General features: G+C 55.8%; 1 protein-coding gene across 2 annotated transcripts in view; it reads right to left on the bottom strand.

Moving 5' to 3' along the window:
* The window catches only part of MAP2K3 (mitogen-activated protein kinase kinase 3), a 34,003-nt gene extending 12,591 nt beyond the window's left edge, over nt 1-21,412 (bottom strand). Inside the window, exons 1-3 of one of the 2 annotated variants that reach the window (XM_064461508.1) lie at nt 21,298-21,412; nt 1,113-1,145; nt 633-702 (exon numbers count right to left, since the gene is read on the bottom strand). In XM_064461508.1, coding sequence (XP_064317578.1) covers nt 633-702; nt 1,113-1,145; nt 21,298-21,313 — 119 coding nt within the window. In that variant the 5' untranslated portion in view covers nt 21,314-21,412. Of the gene's footprint in view, nt 1-632; nt 703-1,112; nt 1,146-6,343; nt 6,700-21,297 lie in introns of those variants that run through there. The other variant, XM_064461509.1, reaches the window with a different exon arrangement.
* Nucleotides 21,413-21,745: the final 333 nt, after the last annotated feature.

Raw genomic sequence — 21,745 nt, 5'->3', positions numbered from 1 at the left:
CAAGCATCAGCTGCATGAAGCAAACAGGGCAGAGAGAAATTCCAGTGGCCTGATATACAGCTGGGCACTGGTCCCCGGCACAAAGCAGCAAAACAGCGTAAGATGTCTGTGTCCTCCTCACACCAAGGCAAGGAGCTGCAAACCACTCAAACTAGCCCTGATGCACAGGTCAGGTCAGGGGGAGGATGTCCTCCCATGCAGAGCATCTCCCAACCCTCACCCCCCTGCTCCTGCCATGGTCCAGCTGCCACCTCTTCTCTTCCCCTGCACTAAAAACCTTCCCCGCTTCTTCCCTTGGGCAGATTTGCTCTCTCCACCATGTCTTTGCCCTTTGGCATCGGCACAGCCATGGCAGAAAGGCTGAAGAGAATCTCCCAGCAGTCTCCTAGCCTTTGCTTTTCGGCTATTTCAAATCAGACACCTCCCAGAGAGACACACACTGTGCGTGTGTCTGCACACACAGGTGCACACGTGTGTAATCCCTTCTCATCACCCACAAGCCAGAGCTTAAGAGAAAGAAAAAAATTAACTATTCTGATTTTGTGAAGTCTTCACAGGCCATTCCCCTTGAGGCGGCGCTGAATCCAGCTCCGGAGAACTGCCGGCTGGCTTTAAGCAGCAGAGACACTTACGTGGTGTTGGCAACGGGCTGTTTGATGGGGACACATGTTATCCTCAGTTCCCGTTTCTTCTTGCTTTTCACTGGAAGAGAAGATGCACACGTGAGCAACTGGCACTTGTACTTTTCTTCCTTCAAGCATCCGCCTGCCTGCAGCCACCAGGCAGGGCTGGGATCCTCTACGCTGTGCAGCTACGGCAAGATGACAAGAAGGTCACAGCGCTCACAATCATTTGCCCAAAATTTCAGGCAAGAGCCAGAAGCACAAGTGGTCTCAACGTCCCTGTCGAGCACTTGCCTGCAGAAGTACCACGGGGTGCACTGGCAAAGACCATTTTCTAAGTCTCGCAGCCAAGCACTGCCTTGCAGTGCTCCTCAGACACCCCAAAAGTGCTCTTTACCCTTCACGGCCATCAACAGTCCCGTCTTTGGGGATTTTAATTACCGATGTTCAGGAGATGGGTTAAAGCTGTGATTTCTGCTGGGCACTTACCCGGTTTGTGCGGCTCCAAGGATCCTTTGGAATCTGAAAGAGAGAAGGGGGACGCCAGCTCAGCCTTCACGCTCCAGACCCACCGGGTACCAACCCTGTATCCCGCAGGGTCCCACGCACGGCCCAAGCAGAGCCCTCCCGGCTGTGCTGCAGGCAGAGGGAGGCAGACGGGCTGCCGGAGCCCAGCCCAGCCAAGCCTGGCCCGATCCCCATTTCTCCAGCCACAAGAGGTCCCCACGCCATTAGTGATGCACAGGGCTCCCAAAATCACTCCCTGTCCGGCTCCTCCTTGCCCCACAGCCCCCCAGCCCCCACCCAGGCCTTCTTGGGAAGAGCCAGACCCGTTCTGCGGCACAGGTGGCATCTGGCACAGAGGGCGACGGCCATCAGACCTCAAGCCAAACCAAGGAGTTAGTCCCAGCGGGAGAGGGGACACCCCACACACAACGAAGGGAAACCAAGGCAAAACCGGACAGGAGCTGACTGTAAGAGCCAGTAGCAAACGGGCCACAAACCCGGGCTTGCAGAGGCTGAGATCCCGCCGGACAAGACATGACCCCAGCCGGAGTGACTGGCGAGGAGAGGATGCTCTCTTCCCGCTCCTCCCCAACTCCAAAGAGCACTGAGGTAACAGAACCCACTGTGCGAACAGGGTTCCAACACGTCCGGGGCAGGCCAAACGCTTGCAGATGAAACTTCAGGGACAAGCGATAACCAGCACGGGGGAGCAGTGGGCAGCAACGGGCAGAGGAGACCTGTGCAGGGCTGAGAGTGAACTCTGCGCAGTGCCGCGGACCCCAGGCTGCTCACCAACGTCCCAGCCCTTCCTCCATCAGCAAACAGCTCACCCACCTACCCCAGCTCACTGGGAAAATAAGCAAACCATGAAGGGCTGGGATGGGGGCTGAAGCAATACAGCTGAGAGTGTCAAAAGTCCTGATCCCTCCAAGAGAGACAAGGGGGCAGCTGCGCTTCGCAGCTAAAGGCGCTTCTGGCTGCAGAGACCTGGAAGATGCATTAAAAAGCACAAACAGCAAGGTGTGCTCCAGGGACCAGGCTGGGAGCGGACAGCTCGGTGTGGCCTTGGACAGCCCTTCAAAACGGCTCGTACCTGCCTGGCTCCCAGGAACAGGCATGCGGACAAAGTCCAGCACTCCAAAGGCTGCCAGAGAAGGGAGGGGAGAGGCGAGGCGCTGGGATTTCAGCAGGAGACACAGCACCATGCAAGAGCTCCTGCAGCAGCAGGAGCAAGACAGAAGGACAATACATGTCGAGCATGTTCCCAGCACAGACAGCCCCCATCCCTGTCCCCTGCCAGCTCCAGACGCCTCAGCTATGATGGGTGCCTGAAACCCACTTGTCCAGTCCAAATGCAAACCTTGCTGAGGCTGCAGGTGAAAGCTGGTCTGCAAGATACTGCAAAGGTCCCACCTGCAGGACCAGCAGCATCCCTCCCTGCTGAGGGAATCAGCACAGATCACTCCATAGCCCCATCTTATCTGCCACCTTTCCTGCATCAGAGCTGGCCCATAAGGTCTGGGACCAGCACAGTTCCCGTGAACTACAGGAGCAACGTGAACTTCCAACTCAATGAAAGCAGCCCAGCAAGCCGCTCCACCCCAGACCGATCCCACTTGGCTGGAAACCATCTCTGGAGACCTGACCATGTCACGGCAATCACGGCTTCTAATTCGTGAGCCTGCAAAGTTTCCCTTCCCCAACACCCACCCAGCAGGGCTGGAAGGGGGACTATCCATAGCCCAGCATGCCCACTGATGACACTTCACAAAATACCTGGTTAAGCAACAACCGGAGCAAATGCAAGACAGAGCCAAAGGAAAGATGCCGTCTGCGGGTTCAGAAATGCCTCCCCTTCCCGCACCCAGCCTCTCACTACTCAGCGGGGCGGGGGGGCAGACCACAGAAGCTAGAAACTGGGATCCCCAGAGTCCTTCTGCACCCAGGCAAGTTGGGGAGCTCACCGTGGGCACACATCCCATCCCATTCAGGGGGATGGATTTAGTTCGCTGCTGACCGGGAGCCTTGCACTGAGCATTTCTCCCCCATGACCTGCTCCGAAATGCAGACAGCGGTTTGCACACAGTCCCCCACAGGCAGTTACCAGCCAGACCTCTTCACGAAGCCCTGAAATGCCCCCCATCCCGGCTGGTCTTTTGCTTAATCTGTTTGCTCTCCCTCTCCCCAATTGCCATAGTAATCCCGCAGCCAGCACAAAGCGCCTTCTGTGCCGCCGGCTCCCCTGGCAGCGCCGGCCGCAGCGCGGTGACTCACGCGGCAGGAGCAGGGTCCACATGCTCCCTGAGCCAGGCGTCTTGGAGCCTGCAGCGTCAGCCCTTCCTTAGCCCTGGCTGCGAGAGCCAGGCCAGAGGGAGCTGGGAGCACCCAGCCCGGGGTCGGGAATCAATGGGGTGCATTGTTCGGTGGAGCCCAAGCTCACAGGCAGGAGGATTTGCAAGTGCAGGTTAAAGGGGCAGTGAGGGATGGGGAGATTCCCCATTACAGCCTCCCTGCCCCATATAGGAGTGTCATTTAACATCTCTATGCATTGGTCACCCTCCATGAACTCTGCTGTAATGACAGTCTTGCACATCAGCCCGCTTTCCTGTACCCCCAAACTGCTGCCCTTCACTTCCCAATATCATACTGCCAGGGTCAGTGACAATCCCCTTCCTACACCTCGCCCCAAAACGCATTTCCTAGCTCCAACCTGAAAAAGCACCAGTTAAACCAGAGGTATTCTGCCACCACTCCCAGGCTCTAGCTGGGCCACCTATGCTGGTGGAAAACCCAGCCCAGCCCATGCCTGCAGGAATAAAATCAGCCATGCTGCTGCCCTGCAGCTGGGGGAGCCGTGGTGGAGATGGGGAGAGCCCTAACAGGCAAATCCAGAGTTTGCCATGAATTTTCCAGCACCCTGCAGGCTGGTCTGAACTCTTGCTTCTTGTTGCAAGCTTCTGCTGCTGCTTGCAGCGGCAGCGCAGGTCCAGCCGGACAGAGGTTGAGTGGGCAGGCACCGCTTCCCCTTGAGCACAGCCCGGGTCAAAAAAAGAAAATAAGAAAAAAAACCAGAAAAAAAAAAAGAGACCAGCAGTCCTGCCCTGAAGCTCTGCAGAGCCTGCTCAGGGCAGGCAGAGCCCCGATGCAGGAGGTGGGGGCACAGCCCAGCCATCGCCCCCCACGCACGCAGAGGCTGCCGCGCTGCCTGCTGCAAGCCCCAGAGATGGATGCATCACCCTCTGGGATGTGGCTTGGCTCCTGAGCCGCTGCAGCCCCCCAGGGAAAACCCATGCACTGTTTTGAGGGTGAATGAGGGTGGAGGAAGGACTGCGCAGGGGGAAGAAAAATAAAACAGGAGGAACAAAAAGGCAGTGGGATGGGCATGACAAGACCTTGCAACTCAAGCCCTTCTGTCCTGAGTACATCCCATGGCAGCATTTGCTTTTAGCCCCCGCAGGCAGCGGCTGTCAACTCCTCCTCACCAGCACCGTCTCTCCCACATTTGGGATCCCAGTAGGGTCGGTGCAGGAGGAATTGCTATACCATGAAGAACAGTTCACATCACCTGAAAATCCTGGAAGCACATTAGTTTCCCAGGCACTGGGCTCTTGCAAGGGGGGTGGCTGCAAGCACAGAGAAACACAGCTCCCCTCTAGAGATGCTTCCACGCGGGCAAAAAGGCAGCAGCAGGACAAGGCGATGTGGGGACATGTCCCGGTTACCCCTGCAAGCCCCAGGGCTCTGCTGCCAGCCCTGAGCACGGGGGCCAGCTGGGTGCTGCAGCGGAAGGGGCTGCCAGTCGTGGGGGTATGGGGCACGGCGCTTTGCACCCAGGCAGGGGAAAATTAGCTGACAGAAGTTCCTGGTGCGGACGAGACTGTAACCCACGTGATGCTGCAGGCACGTAACTGCATCCTTTATGCTAAGAAAGGAACCATTTCCTCCTAAAGAAAAAAAAAAGCGCCTAACAATTTTTTTTTTTCTCATGCTATAACCTCCACCAGCTAAGAACTGACACAGACTTTTCCTGGAACGGCTTAATTCAACATCTGAATCTTTGTCTTCACCACCAACTTCAGTCCTATTAAGCTGCACCTCTCCCCAAGAGGTTTATCCTTCCCATTCTGCTGGCGTGGGCAGAGAGAAACAGGACAATCTAAAGAACTGTAAATAAAACTATTTGCCTGAGCCGACCTTTGAAATTAAACTTCTCTACTGCCTCCCCAGGGCTCCGGTTCCAGCCCCAGGTGAAGTACTGGGGATGGCTGCGGCACGGGGGGCTGCTTCCAGAGCTGCTCCGCTTTGTTCGTGCCGGGGAAAAATGTTTCAGATGCATCCCGGTTCTCCTCAATCTGAGGAGGAGAGTCAAATGCCACGGATGGGGCAGAAAGCGGGAAGGTGGATCCCAGCCCCGCTGCAAAGAAAGAGCTGGAACAGAAAAGCACCAAGAAAAAAGCATGAAAGAAATTAGAGGCAGGGTGCAAAGCAGAGAGGGGAATTTGGTTGCTTTGGTCATGGGAGCCAGCTCCTCACAGGCACACTTTGTGCTAGTTTCCGCTGTTGAGAGTGGAAAAAGCTATCTGTGGAAGTGGAAAAAGGGCGCTCAACCTGCCGAAAGCCATCACTCATCGGCCCGCTGAGGTCCCGCTGCAGAGAGGGGCTCCTGCGGGTCATCGCTGCCCCGCGCTCGCCACTTCTGCAAAAAGAAAAAAGCGAGCGAGGAGGAAAAAAACACGCTTCAGAAAAAGCCCCTTGCAGCCCCAAAACAACCTGTCAGTCTGCGCTGAATCAGAGCTCCTGACTGCCGGGGCCACCGTGGGCGCCCGCCTTTCCAATGCAACAGGCTTTTTAGCAGGGGACGACCACACAAGAGCTGCTGGAAAACCCTGCGTCCCAGGAATGCAATGAAAACCGGAGCCAGGCGCAAGCTTTACCCTCCAAATATTTTCCTTTAGCCATGCTAGATTTTATTTTTTTCTTTTTTTTTTTTTCCTTTTGCAATTAAGATGCCACTGTTGCAACCCCACACAAACATGCAAGTTCCCAGTACTTTAAAAATAGATCCCCAGCTGCAAACACCGACCCCCCGCCCAAGCACGAAGAAAGAAGTAAAACCACATGGATTGACCCAAAAAAGTTACACAGCCCCTTTTAGCATTGGAACCAGCCCTTTGCTCTCACCCACCACGTGTTTTGGAAATTGCAACATCTACCTTGCTTCTTGTCCATGGTTTCCCAGAAATGAAGAACAACGCAGGCACGCCTGGCAGAAGAGAGGGATGGGGGCGGGCTGGAGGAGGGACGGGAAAAAAAAAAAATCCCGCAGGATCCAGCACACTGCACTTCTTGCAAGCACCGATGATTATTTTCAGTGGGAATGCATGGCCCAAAGCACTCGCCGGCTTCACGCAGCTCTCCTCACCCGGCGTCCCCGGCTCCCAGGGGTCCGCAAGGCTGGCAGCAGCAGCGAAGGCAAGCGTGGGCAGGCGGTGAAGGTAGAGCCGCGTTCCCTCATCAGCAGCTGCTGAGGTTGGCCGGTCTCGGCTCCGATTACCCTTGAAAGCTCAACAGTTGTAAAAACTGCAGCAGCAAAAGAGCAGATGACGTCAACAGGAAACTGGGGGGGAGCCAGCTCCAGCTCCGGGAGCCACTGAAGCACTGGATTGCTACAGTGCATCCTGGTGGGACGCGTTTTCTTCCGACAAATTAAATCAATCAAACCCAGCCTGCAGGCAGAGAGGCAGAGCCTGCTCCTGCCTCCTCCATCCCCCTCCCCAGGCATCCCACCGGAGCGACCCTTGCTCGAGGATGGCCCTGCTGTCACCCAGCACCAGCCAGTCATCAGAGCAGAGGGAAGCCCACACCCGCTGGTTCGGGCACGGAGGGGGTGCCGGGGTAGAAAGAGGTCACATTTCTGCATGCTGCAGGTGACACGCTAATTGCTTTGCCACTAACAACTATTACCACAACAAATAGTAGAAATATTGTTCCATGACAATACCGGCACAGAGCTTAGCAGCTATTCCAGGGTGACAACTGAGACAGCATCTCTGGTGGCAAAATATAAATTGCTGCATGGGTTTGGCTGGTAAATAGCAAGGGAGAGAGACGAAGGCGTGGAAAAATCATTCATTTCTCTGCAAACACATGCAAGAAAAGCTGTGGCGAAGTGTTGCTGCTCTTCCCCTTTCCCTCAAAACCAGCCCGGCAGAAGCCAGCACTGACGTTTCTGATCAAAGCCAGACTCAGCTTTGACGGGCTGCAGTTTTGTTTTTGATTTCCCTGTCAGCCTGGAGGGGAGACACTGTACCAGCTCCTTTACCTTAAGCTAATTACATGAAACATGCCCCCGGTTCGCTCCTGAGCTATTCCCTAACTTGTAGGCTGTGCCAGGCCATACACATTTGCAGGCAGAAAAGTCAGAGGTCAAGGTAAATGCACATACCAACATAATGAGTGACTCTAATTTTAAATAGTGTTTATATAAGCCCCAGAAGGACTGCAGAAGATATTTTCTCAGGCATGTTTCCACTCCCAGGGTATAGTTTCAGGCACAGATCATCAGCACATAAAGGGTGCTGACGCAGGAGCTGCTATCGCAGACGGCACCGAGAGCCACTGGCACCCATCCCCAGCACTCCTGGGGAGAACGATGCCGCGCTGTCCTCCTGTCACTAACTCTCTGGCTTGACAGCTAATTCCCTGACCCAGGCATAAGACGCTCCAAGGATCTTTACAGACACCCACAAAGTCAGTGCTGCTTTGGAGCAGAAAGTCCCTAATGTAACAGGCGGGATGGGAAACAGTGCCCAAGGAGCAGGGGTGGTGTAAAGCAGAGCTTCCTGACATCTCAAAAGCATCTTGAAAAAAAAAAAAAAGAGAGAGAGAGAAAGAGAGAAAAAACAAAACGAACGAAAAAACCCAAAACCAAACCAAACCCAAGCATCCTTTCAAGTCTCATCGTTGGCAGCTCTTTCAGAAGTTTGCCGACACGGGAGGAATTGCCTGGCCTCGCAAGACGCATGCCATTTGACATTAATCATCCAGCCCTTTGTACACTACAGGTAATCCCAGAGGAACAAAAGGCATCGGGTCTTTCACTGGCGTTAACGAAGCCTCCCCACGCCTCTGGGCTGGGACATCACCCCATTACTGGTGAGGGAAGGTCGGGGAGCAAATCCTGCGATGGGGAGAAGTGAAGGCACTTGCTGCAGGTCCAACTATGCCAGTGCAGAGGCAGGGGCAAGGCGAGGGTCCGGTGGGACGGCAGCCACACTCCCATCACTCCCAGCAGCCTCCTGCCAGAGGGCTGGCTTGAGTAAGTGGAAGAGCACAGCCTTTAAAACAGCAATGAGCTCAAACAGCTCCCTGCCAATGCTGGACCCCTCTTCCTACCCTTCCCCTGCGGAGAGGCAGCGTCTCCTGAGGCCGGTTTGGTTCCAGCTGGGTCACCATCGCAGCCAGGGACCGGGAAAGAGACGCTTTGCCACGAGTGGCAAAAAATGAATGCCCTGTTTAGGGTCAGCAAGGCGCTTTTTATAAGTGTGCGTTTGGAGTGCAGCAAAAAATTAATGGTTTCAGCTGCCCTGAAAGAAGAGTCACTGCCTAACCAGGGCAGGGGGTGATTCTCAGGGGACGCACCTTTCTCTCTGATGAGAGGAAAGCCCACACACCAGCTGGCCACGCAGTCCCAGCGCCGTGTTGCCCGATGCCCGCTGCACCTCGCTGCCCGACTGGGAATTGCTGGAGTTTCCCTGGCCAAGGCTGTAACGTAGCCGCTGCCCCAAACGTACTCGCCTTTCCACGTATGAGGCGCACATCCCATGGGAAAGCCCCGTCTGCCCGAGCCATGCACGGGACCTGCAGCCTGGAAACTCCGTGGCAGCCCTATTTTTAAACAAAGCCTTTGAACCGAATCCAGTCGGAACAGGGTCATTGTTCCCATCCCCTCGGATGGTGCTCGGGGGCAATCAATCACCGATACCATGCCGGGCTCTCGCCTCCTCCAGCGGAGCGGGGCGTCACACCGACGGTGCCACGGGGCTGGGTGAGGGGGAGAGCGATGCAAGGGGGAAGGCTGCAACCTCCTGGTACCCAGCGAGGGATCTGGGGACAGGCACATCAGCCAAAGCTGCCGGCATTCGTGTTGCCACCTCCAGGGCTCGGAGCCACACCCGGCCTCCATGCACCGGCCAGATAACGCCGCCACGAGCCGCGCCGGCTCTGCCGGCAGCTCCGGGAGGATGTCACCGCCCAGTTACATTCCAGCTGTATTTTTAGGTTACCTGCATAACCCCGAGGGCTGGAAAAAAACGTTTGATTTTGTGTTTTGTTCCCAGGTGGCAGCTTGCTATCCTGCAGCCCCGTGACGATGGAGCACACAGGCTCCCCTCTGAGAAACCCCCAAGAGCAGAGACCAGACTGTCTTCAGGAAGCTTAAAAGCACCAGCTAGCTGGCGTTTGCTCTATGCCATTATAGGACACACTACACGCATGCCAAGAGTTGGGCTGCTTTGCACCAGAGCTCATGCAAAGCCCCGACACGAAGGTGGGTACAGTCACAGGGGCACCTCTTTGGAGCAGGCACCGAACCGGGGTGCGGGCAAAGCATCCTCTGCAGGGCTGGAGACTGCCTCCTTTGCATCCATTGCTCCGACTGGGTTTTCTCACCAAAAAAAGCAGTAGCAGAAGCCGCACCTCCTCAGAGCTCAGCTTCAGTGCAATGCCAACATGGACCCACCCAGGGTGGCCTGGGGGGCGGTGGGAAAACGCTTGGGATGGGTAATTAACCCAACACGCAGCTCTGCCAGGGACCACAGAGCTGGACGGCACACGGGCCCAGCCAGCCCGCAGCGTGCACGGCCAGCGTGAAACCCACGGCTACGAGCCATCCCGTGGGACCGGCACGGGCTGCACCGACTCGACTCGGCTGCAGACCCTGGCACATCGCCATGAGACAAAGGTCTGGAAGCAATCCCAGCCCCAACACCTTAATTGTTAGGAGAAGGCAAAGGAGACGGTGCTTAGAGAGAAACAATGAGCATGCTACAAAACCCACCCAAAAACAGAGAACAAGGAAAAGGCAGAACCACCATCACCTGTGCCCATCTCCCTGCCAGGCCAGCAGGTGCCCGGCCCTCCCCAGAGCAACGCTCCCCCCTTTCATTTCTCAGCCCACAGGTGAAGCCATGAAAAAATAAAACCTGGAATTGATGTGACCAGCTGCTGAGAGTTTCCTGATGGGAGAGAAAACTCATACTGTTTTTGGAATAGATCAGCTTGACAGGAGGCACATGGTTAGTTATTTTTTCTTTCTGGGAAAGGAAAGAATCATTTGACTTTTTAATTGTCAGCTGTAGCTCAACTCCAGGGTCAGACACTCGTTTTCTATCTGAACTGGTGCAATTCAAATACTTCCAGGTGTCCCCAAAACTCTGTAAACTTGGCAAGAGAGCAAAGTATTTCCTCACTGCTTCTAATGCAGTTCTTTAAAAAATAAAATAAAATTAAATTAGCTTTCTACCATCCTCCCTCCAATTTATTTTGGGCAGGGCAGAGTGATTTCATCTCTGCAAATGATGTAAGATAGAGAAGGCACCTGCTCCGAAAACTAAATTTATGGAAGGGAAAACAACCAAGGAAGGCTTCGATGTCCGCAGCCGCCTGCTCCGGGGGAGGGACAGAAAAAAGAGACCAACCCAGGTGCTTCCCTGGCCCAGGGACTTCAGGCAGCATTTCCTTGAGACCAGCATCCACGCTGGAGAATGGGGCAGGCAGCTGCTCCGATGGCTCGCAGTGACGTTACCCCCCGGGACCTGGACAGTGACATCCTGCAGCCTGGTGTTTCTTGCTTCCCAGTGACTCGAGACCAAGCGTCCACTGTTCACACGCTTTAGGTCTGTAATCTCACCGCAGATGTTGCAAACTCAGCTGGGGGGGACCCGGGGGTGAGAACGGGTCTGTCCATCATCACCAGCCACAGCACAGGCAGGACCGACTCCGCGCTCTGCCTGCCTGAACCAAGATGCACATTTATGTCTGACAGGCCCAACAAGCTCATCTTGCTATTTTTACCATCTTTTTCCCAACTGCATCCATGCCAAAGCACTGTCCCCAGCTGAGACAGAGGAACCCTGGGGGTGCCCAGGCACGGCTCAGGAGAGAGGAGTTTCACCACCACACCAGGCTGCCCCAGGGATGCTGCCGTGGCTCGGGTAGACGAAGCCTGCACATCTTCAGAGGAAAACCTCCAATCCCCGGCAGTGACCCAGCACCGTGTCTCCGGGGTGGAGGAGCAGGGAAAACCTTCAATCATTTCTTTCGGAGCAGGGTGCTGATCTGGCAGCTTATGGAAAGCAGCAGGCGAATGCTGTGGTACACTCCCCTACTCCTCCTGCTGTCCCACACCAATTCTTTGCTCTTTTTGGTGCATTTTTAGTGCCATCCCTTTTCCCTGCCTCTCTCACCCTGTCCCCTCCCCACTCTGGGGAACCGAAGACACAAAATGCAAAGGGCTCATCACACCCAAGAGCTGGTGCAGAGCCAACACAGCCAGTAAGAGCCCCCAGTTTCTCCAATGAGTTTTTCTGAGAGAAAATTCCACCCCATCACAAGGTGAAGGGAGAGCCAGGAGGCCTCCCCAGGCTTGGATGAGACAGAGGAAAACTGCAGGCTGAGAGCAGCCAGGGAATATGGAGACTGTCCAATTCCCCTCAGGCCACCGCTCATCCTTATCTCCATGTAAGCCTGTTACCAGACTCAAACCTCCCTGCCCAGCTGAAAAGCTTTGGTCTTAACCACTAGCAATGCTCCCAAGTCAAGAGAGGCAGCAGGTGATCCATTTGGTCCCCATGACCTGCTTTCAACAGGGGCTGGGAGAAAGGGCTGACGTAGCAAGGGGAGAGGTGGCTCCTGAAACCCCCAGGAACGCTCAGCCGCAGCGAGCCGGACCTGCAGCCTCTTTTCCTGGCATTAACCGCGCCATCCCTCTGTCCTGCACCGTGTACCTCCTGCTCTCCATTGCTGCCCCTCTGCCCCAGAGGGCACATTATGTCCATGTTCCCACAACACATCCCACATCCAGCTGGTCCACGAGATCAGCTCCTGCTGCTCATTAGTTTAGGAAGTTAAAGAGATATATATATATATCTGTCTTTGAAAGATAGAGAGATATATATCTGCACATTAAAAGAAGCATACTTGTTAAGCTCCACATTTTGCAGGAGTCACCTGCAAACATTTCTCCTTTGTTCCTCCAAACTCCCTGCTGCAAAGCTTAAAAATCGCTGCCCCCCCATTAAAGATGGGACCAGCAGCACACCGAAAACCACTGCCAGCCCCACTGCCCATCATTGCCCTCCACTGTCCCCTCCCGCCTCCACCGCACGGGCTCTTATCTGAGGCAGTAACAGCTCTGCGCGGGGAAAACACCTATTTTGCAGCGAATTTGCCCGGTACCCGCAGGGCAGTTTTGATTCATGCCCGGAAAGGGCAGGCGCTCGGCAGGCGATGTGCCCGCAGTCCAGCGGCGTTTCACCACCGCATTTCCACTTGGCCACCGGCAGGAAGGGCACAGCCTCGCTCCGCTGCTTCCCTTTGGGTGGGCTTTATTTCCACCCCCACCCCTTTTTTGACTCCTCGCCTACCTCTCTCAAATCCACCTATTGCACTGCAATTTTTCCAATGTTCAGGGGAAGCGAGCATTGCAGGCTTTTCCTAGCAAAGCCAGATTAAAGAGCTGTCACCCTGTCCCAGGAAGCCAGGCTCGCGTCCCGGCTCATGAGCTCGCAGGCTGTGACTCAGTGCCGTTCAGCCTGCAGCTTCTCATGGGGCAATCTTAGGGCTTCCAAGAACCATTTCCATTTAAACAAGAAATAATATATCTTTAAAAAAAAATCCCCTTTACCCCTGAAGAGCAAGCCTCACATCAGCGTTTTGGGGAAAGGAGCAGTGCTCTGCAGGGCAGCGTGCGAAACGGCAAGGAGAGGGGCTGGAAGGAGACGTGTGAAACGTCAAACCTGTTCAAGATAAAGGGAAACACACGCTGGCTCCCTTCCCTGCGACGGTTACACACGGTTTCCCTCGATGAGCTGTGACTGTAAAACCCCACGGGGAAATCCACAGTTACCGAACCAGAAATTCTTTGTGGATCCAAAATTAAGGGTAAACTCTTGCAGCAACCTGGAATGTACACAGAAAAGGAAACCACGCGTACAGGAGAGCATCTGGAGGAAAAGCTGAGTCGTTTTCTAGCAGCTTAGCAAAGCACACGCAAGGCTGATACGAATTTCAATTATTATTCACCCACTATTTCTGCATGGCGATTTCTAGAGGCACCTCCTCCAGCCTCCGCTTTACTCTCATCACTCAGACATCCTTCAACAAACCAGGCATGGGCAGGTGTAATTAATACCTGCAAATAGCTTCTCTTGGGTAAGAGAGCAGCACCTGCAGAGCACAAGAGCCCGGCCACGGCTCAGCCCCGCAGGTATCCTCGGCTCAGAGGACAACCCCAGCCGTCGCCAGTGCCGGCCATCCTCTGGCACCCAGTGCTCACCACTGATGCTCAAGGCAAGCGATGCTCACAGCCAAGCAACAGCAAGGATCAACTGAAAACCTGGAGGAAACGGGCTGCAAATGCTAATGAAGAGTTAACACACAGGGCTGTAGAAGCAGCAGATTGAAAACACCCACCACCTCCTCCTTTTTTGGCAGCCTGAAGGCAGCGCGCGGCTGCTTCCAGCCTTAAGGAAAACGGGTACTGCCAAAGAGGGAAAGCCAGGGCACAGAACAGAGGCTGGTACAGGTCTGGGCCGGTCCCCTGGCAGCATCACCACCCACCTCCCGCTCCCCCAGCGCCCACATCCTCCTTTCTGCACCATTACATCATTTGTGTCCTCTGACCACCGAGCTCTCACCGACGGGAACTGTGGTTGGCAGGGAGCATCGCGGGCAAGCCGGGTACGGATTCAGCACAGGGTGGATGATTTTAGTTGTGGGGAGACCAAGGGAAACCTCGAAAGCCAGCTAAGCACACATGCACACGCATGAAAACACCTTGTGCTTCCTGCCCTGTGCCAGCAGGGATTTTCTGGGTGCAAGCACGGGGGTTTTACAAACAGGCACATGGGTGCTGGGTCTGCCACGTACCCCCAAGCACCTTTTAAAGGTGCTTGGACGATGACAAAGAACCGCCAAAGCAACGTATCAGCACAAGATCGTTTCATCTTTGGCTGAGGTGCAACTTGGCAGCGCATCAGGAGAAAAGCCAAGCGGGCGGCAGCGGCAGGGGATTTTTAACTATGCAGAGCATCTTTCTTAAAAAGCCTTGACGGTGAGCACATCTGGCTCTCAGAAAAGCCACGTCATTTTTAGTGACGAGCCGCAAAGACGTCCTTCAGGACAACACACTCCCCTGTACCATGGGGCACACGTTCAGGACTGACTCAGAGGGACCATCCATCCTCACCGCTCCTCAGAGCTGCACGCTCTGCTGCTCCATCGTCTCCCTCTCAAGCCTCAGCTTTGTCCCTCTGACACCAAGTAAACCAAGATCTCCATCCTACAACAAAAAATACCTCCACCACGCAGTGTATTTGCCCTTCACTACCTTTAATAGGAAACAGTCTCCTGTAGGGAGAGGTGCATGCAGCAGGAGGGAACATCTGCTCCAGCTGCTTTGGGATGGGTGGCCCTCCAGCAAGCCAGGTCAGGATGCTGCCATCAACACCCATGAAGGTGGCCAGTGCTGCACGGCACCCAAACCACCATTGCCAGCTTCTGCAGTGCAGGCAGGCTGCTTCACCAGCCATCCCTCTGAGTGCCGGGCTAGGAGGGAATTTATATACACGCACCACAAAGCAGTATCTAACCGGCCAGCCCAGACAAGCTGGCACTCCCTAGATAACCCCGTCATCCTGCCCTAAATCACCCCTGGCCCATTCACGTAACCAGCCCTGCGTGTTTATGATCTGTCAGACACATGACTGTCACCTGCCAAGCCCTGCAGACGAGCTTCTTCCCCTCCTGTCCCTCTGCCCTGCACCAGGTCATTGTCAGTCCCACCTGCACCCACCACCAGCAGACAGTAAGGGGGGGGACACGGCTCTCGGCACCACCGAAGAGATGCCGGCATGACCCCGTCCCGGCTGCAGGGTTTTATGCATTCCATACCAGAAATCTGAGACCTTTACAGGAATGAAATAGAATCATTAAAAGCTGCTTTTAAGTTTCCCAAAAAGGTACAAAAGGCACTCTCAAGGCAAGAGATGAGACAGGCAAGATACAAACACCCCGCAACGAGGGACGCTTGGTGCCCAACAGGCAGCTCCAAGGGAGGAGAGGGTCCAAGCACCACCGTCATCCTCAGAGAAGTTCATCAGATACAAGCAGTTAGGCTGATGCCAGTGCCAAACCACAGCTAAGGTTAGCAGCCTCTGATAGGAAATTACTTGTATCGAGCACTCTGGAGGTTTCTTCCTTTCCAAAACTAGATTTTTCTTTGGTGGTGGTGGTGGTGTGGGGGGAGGAAGGGTGGATGCTCTACAAACAACTTCTGGTAAGTTTTGTCTCCTCCTCATCCTGCCTCCTCTTCCACTCAAGTTATGTTTTTAACGGAAATTTATCTCTTTTTTTAAAAAAAAAAAAAAAGGCATTTCACTTGAAAAGATGAAATTAAGGCTTAGAGCATGGGACAGACCTAGTTCAGCAGTGACCTCCCAGAGCACAGTGCAGCTCCCCAGCCTCCCTCCCCAGCCCCTCGCGCACCCTGCCAGCTCCCAGCGGAGGAGGTAAGAGCCAGGCCATCACCCTCCTCCTTCCTTCGCTTCCTGGCGAGGGGGGCTATAAAGCCATTGCTCCCAGGGACACGAGGGAGCCAGGGGCAGGGCAGAGACATCCCACTGCACCACACCCCAGCGCACCGAACAACTCCCCGAGGTCACACTCACATTTCAGAAACACTCACATTTCGGAGAAACCAAACTCCAGCACTGGATGTCTTTAAAAACAAGATCGGGTGTCTTTTACAGTCTGGCTTAATTCGCCCAAAAGCTGTTGGACCAGCTGCAGTAATTCCTGGAAGCAGTGTCCTGACCTCCAGCCGAGCACGATGCTCGCCATCGTCCCTTCTGACCTTAAAGCCCATGACTCAAGCCCACTTCCCCCTGCAGTAGATGCAGCAGCACACAAGGGCAATCATGCCACGCAGAAAAGCCCCCCAGCCTCCAGGCCCTGAAAGGGATGTGCTCTCCCAAAGTGCTCTCCACCATCTCCTGCAACAGGTCGATGGAGCAGGCAGTGCATGAAGGAGCCCTGTGGTGTTACACCCGTGGATTAATTAAGCCACTTGCACAATGCGGCACAAGACTGTGAGGGGAAAGGATGCTGGAAAGGGTCCACCTTCACACCACCTTCATTGCACTGCAGGTCCAGAACCTTGCCCAGTGTTACGCAGTGATTCCTCCCTCCCTCTCCTACCTGCTGGGACCACGAGACTCCCAAATCCTGCCCTTCCCCTTAGCCACACCATAGCCCACTGCATCCCGCATGGGCAGCAAAGCAGATAAAAGAGAAAGGTGCAGGCAGGGAGCCCCGTCCCAGCTCCAGAGAATGGAACAAAGGCCTGGATCCACTGCAAACCGAGGCCAGCTGGGCCCACAAGATGCTAACGTGGTATCTGAGATAGCTACAGTTGTGCCCAGTAATTACAGTATTCCTCGGGGTGACAAACATTTAGACTCACAGTGCTTCCACGAAATCAGTGGAGCATCATCCCCACACAGATAAGGGGCTGTGGGAAGATGGAATATCTCCCAGGCTGAAAAGAAAACAGGAACTTCCAGTTTCTACCATAAAAAGCCCTCTCAGCCCTATCCCCCATTCAAAATCCCTGGCTAACACTTGACCTGCACTACAGAGTTTTGTCAGCAAAAGAGGCGGTAGGTAGATCTAGTTCCATACATACCCACAAGCAGTCCTGAGTCATGCCAGTAAAACCCCAAACTTTTTGTTGGTAGAGTAAAATCACCTCCCAGCCAACGCAAGTTCCTCTCCCCGCTCTCTCCCCAGCGAACAGCCTGCCTGGGCAGCACCTTATGAAGACCAGTGAAAACCATCTTCCGTCCAAAAACCCACAGAGCCCCAAGTCCACAGCAGTGGCTTCCTGGGTTGCAAAAATCACCAGGACCAGAAACCCGCACCCATTTTCAGGCGCCCAAAGAGAAGCTCTACAAAGCACAGAGGAGTTTCCTGCAGCAACGACCACCTTTGCAAACAACGGCAGGCAAAGCAAACTCCGGCTCAGCCCTGGACTGCAGCCCAGAGCTGGGAAACAGAAGCAGCAGCCTTCAGGGAGAAGCATTACCCACTGAAAAAAAACAGGGGAGCATCCCTTCAGGGAGGGGAACACGTTGTTGAAGCATGGCTAAATATTTATGACACCCAACATGATATTTTCCAGGTGCCCACCTTTATGCTGGCAGAAAGCAGCACGAGGAGGAGGGCAGGAGCAAAGCGCCGTGCTCTCTCTATGACTGTTAAAATTAATCGGATGCAAGCTCCGTGATGCTTCAACTAGAATTAAAATAAACACCTGGCTCTGTGGGTTCAGAGCTCCCAGCCCTGCCACCCTCCTGCCCACACACACCCAGGGGACACCAGGCTGGCAGCCGCTCTGCCCAGAGGCGATGGGAGCCCAAAGCCAAAGCCCCACAGGTATTTTCAGCAGGACTACCTTTTTTTGGGGGGGGGGGTGGCAGCAGGAAAAGTGTGAATGGCAAACGAGACAGTACAGGATTCACAGCTGACTGAATTGCCTAACGGTGGTGTGCTCCCACGGAGGGCACGGCCGGGGCACGGGAGGGAGCCCTCCCCACCGCTTATTTACCTACCCAGAATAGACCTGCCACCAGAACAAGTACCAGTTCATCCCCGGGTTCTGGCATTTCTCACTGCTGATTTTTCCAAGCCTCGGTGTCAAAGGAGGGCAGCCTCCCCAGAAACACAGCCTGGCTCCAGCCAGATCCTGCCCCCTCTCCCCAGGAGCACCTACCTTCCCACAGGAAGAGCCCCCCCTAAAGCAAAGGGTTTGCTTTTTGAATTACTCAGGCATTGGCGCTGGGTGAGGCCAGGGGAAACCAAGCAGGTGGTCTTCTCCCTCCAGACCCCATCTGCATCTTCCCTCCACGCAGCTGCACGGCTGCTTCCTCCAGCAAACTCCCCATTTTTGGGAGACACGCGCCCCCCGCCAGCACGCTGCTGCCTGTCCCGCCACGAGGGTCTTCCCGGGCACCGGCGGCCACCCGAGTCACAGCCAACAGCCACGGCGATGGGCGCAGGGCCCTTCACACGGGCTGCACATGCAGGCAGCAGAACGCCTCAAGCCCCAGCGGAGAGGCAGCAGCCTGGATTTGTGCACGCCGAGTTTAACACAGACCCTGCACCCAAACCACGGGTGCAAACCAAACCAGACCACGTCTGTGCACACACCCAAAGGCTGCGAATTCCCCAAAGCTTCCTCCCCTTCTGCTTTAACCTCTCGGACACAACACCCCTCCCTTCACAGCAGCCATTTCACCGAAAAAGGTGCAGACTTGGTTGGAAAATCAGGACTGGCCACATGTTGCAACCTGCGGCTAGAGGCTGCGTCCCTTGCAAAGCTCTGCAAGGACACGCGGGCAGCTCCGGAGCTTTGCATGTGATTCCCTCCATCAGCACCACGGCTCGAGGGAGCTTTGCTGACCTGAGACAAGGGGGAGCTATTGAATATTTTAGTAAACTTGACAGTGCAAGATAACATGGAAACCAAATGATGTTTTCCCACACACCTGATCCCACAAGATAATTTGGATCAAGCAGATACGAGCAATGGGAAGAGGAAGAAAGCCAAAATCCTTCCTAAGCTTCGCGTAATCCCCAGAAGGTGTTTATCTCACAAGCTATGTTTAGCGCAGAGCGAGGCAAAGCTCTCGCCCAGCACCATTCCTATCGCGCGTGTCACGGCCAGCCACGCGCATCCCCAAAAACTCCTGAGGCAGGATACAACCCCGTGACTAAGCCAAAATGATGGCAGGCGAGTTTTGGTACACATCTGTCACGGGAACAGCCAACCCAAGAGCTTCAGTGCAGCACCCTCCATTTACTGCCATGATCCATTCAAGCCCAAGAAAAGAAAGCAACCCGAGACCGCTCACTGAATTTCCCTAAGGAAAATTAGGGAAGTTTAGCTTAAATCCAGGCTGCCTAAAAGGAGAGGCGGAAGGAGCTGCCGCAAGCGCTGCCAGCGGCGTCCGCAGTCCTAGCAGCAGGTGCACACACTCAGACCTACAAGCAACCCTACGATGCAGCGTGCAGCCAGCAAACCCACTCGGAGGGCCGGCACTGCTGAGGCAGAAGCAAAACCAAGGAGAGGCACAGTGGATGGCTAGCACGACGAGAGGAGAGGGTTTTGAAGAGGGAGATGCATTACACATGCTCAGGATCTATTCCCATGCTGAATTCTGCCCCAACGGAGGCAAAGGAGCTCAAGTCATTTGGGGACCCGGAGCTGCTGGTGCCAGCAGAGACCGGGCGCACTCGGCACATGCATGACACCTCCAGCAACAGATATTAGGTGTAATTGTATGAATGAACCAGTTCATCACAACCACCAGCCCTGTGCAACCAGAAACCTGCAGACACAGAAGGGTTCCAAACTTCCTCCGAGGTAAGCGCCACGCTGCCAGGTGCTCCCACAGGCATCACCTTCCGCTGACAGCCAGACTGCTTCCCCCCAAACCCTCCCGGGCCCAGCTTGGGCCTCATTTCCCACAGGGCAGGAGCAGTCCCTCAGCCAGGCTCACCTCTTCCCTCCATCCACACATCCACACACCGCCCACGAGCCGAGCAAGAGGTCTGGGCTCAGGTGTCCCAGTGAGAGCCTTTTTAAGAAGCCTGGTTGATCTCTTTCAACGGGGGCCGGCAGCTGGAGGCATGTGCTCCTACCTGTGAGTCAGCAGCTCCGCTCAGCAGCACCGTAAATCACTGCTGATTCACACCCTGCTTACACAGCAAACAGGAAACTCAGGTCCACATTCCCTCCGGTTAAGACATGGATCATTTAAAATGGAGGGGGAAAAAAAAAGTCACGCCGAGGTGCGTTCATCTGCTCACATGGCTCCTGACTTCAAGTTTCCAGTGCATCACCCCCGCACCAGGAATATCCCTCAAATTTTATTCCGGTGATAAGAGAGAGGCAGCAACTGTACTCCGTGTGCTCCCTCCTCCGTCCAGCCTGAGCTCTCAGCGCTGATGCAACCGGCTCCTGGGAGCACCGAGACACCAGCGAAGCCATTTCCCCATCTTCCTCAACCCCGGCACGCCGGCGGTGTCATCCCAGGCCGATGCCTGCCAGCCGGTGCTCACCTTGGGCCAGCGACCAGGCGGCCACCTTAGTCACGGCCAATGGTCTATAAATAACACCCGTGACACACGGTCACGTTTGCCAGCTGCGTACGGCCAAGACAATGGGAAACTCCTCTGTGGCGCTCCGGGCACACGCCGACACCGAGTTGCATCGCAGCCGTTCCTCGACCACCAAAACAAACCACGAGGGGACCCCGGGACCCTCGCCTCCACCCTTCCCACCTCGTTAGGCTGAGACTAGGGCTTTGCTCGACGAGCGCTGCTCTGTGCTCGGCCACGACACTTGCTGCGCCGCCACGGGTGGGTTTCTTTGACAGGGAAGACCCCACGGCAGCAAAGGATGAAACTTGAGTGTTTTTATCGTTCCCCACGCCAAGAGAGCATCGCCGCGCCCGCGTTGCTCCCTGTCCCCCCTCCCGCAGCACACGCACCCCGCACCTCGGGGGGAGGCGGGAGGCCGGCCCCGGTCGGCGGTGCGGGGCTGCAGCGGGGAGCAGCGCGGCCCTCGGCCGAGCCCAGCCCGGGGGAAGCACTCGGTGCCGAGGCAGAGGAAGCCCCGACCGGCGGGCAGCGGGGAGCCCACGCCCGGCCTCTTGGGCAACAACCCCGTCCCCGCGGGTTACGCCAGACCCGACGGCGCGGCTTAAACCCGGCCGCAAACCCGCTTCCCCCGCACACGACCCGGAACACCCGACCCGGAGCATCGCCCCACGCCCGACCCCGACCCCGACCCCGACCCCGGTCCCGACCCCGGTCCCGGTCCTACCTCTGGGCTGGGACATGGCTGGCAGCGGCCCCGCTGCGCCCGGGCAGAGCGCGGCGCCCGGCGGACTCCGGCCCAGTGCGGCGGCCGCCGGGGAACAGCCACCGGGCGGGGCGACCGACGATCTGCTCCGCCCCCCCGCTCCGCGCGGTGTGATTGGTCAGCGGCGGGGAGGAGGCGTGGTTACTACCCTCCTCCGCGGGAATGGATTCGCGGTTCTCAGGCACGGCTGTGAGGGTGAAGTGAGTCGGGGGGGAGGAGAGAGGCGTTGTCCTGCAACTGGGGTGTCCCCGTCACCCGTGTGACCTCGCCGGGGCACCCGCAAGGCAGAGGTGGCGTTTGGGGCGCGGAGCCCTGCTCCTGTCCTGCCCCACACACCTGGCACGGGGGCAAGGGTGGTGCTGGACTGAGAGTCTGGTGCTGTGCAGCTGAGACCAGCCAAGCTCATTGC

The sequence above is a fragment of the Phalacrocorax carbo genome, chromosome 10 (genome assembly GCF_963921805.1).
Source record: "Phalacrocorax carbo chromosome 10, bPhaCar2.1, whole genome shotgun sequence".
Lineage (NCBI taxonomy): Eukaryota > Metazoa > Chordata > Aves > Suliformes > Phalacrocoracidae > Phalacrocorax > Phalacrocorax carbo.
The sequence above is the reverse complement of the archived record's forward strand: the minus strand, read 5'-3'. Positions and strand labels throughout refer to the sequence as shown.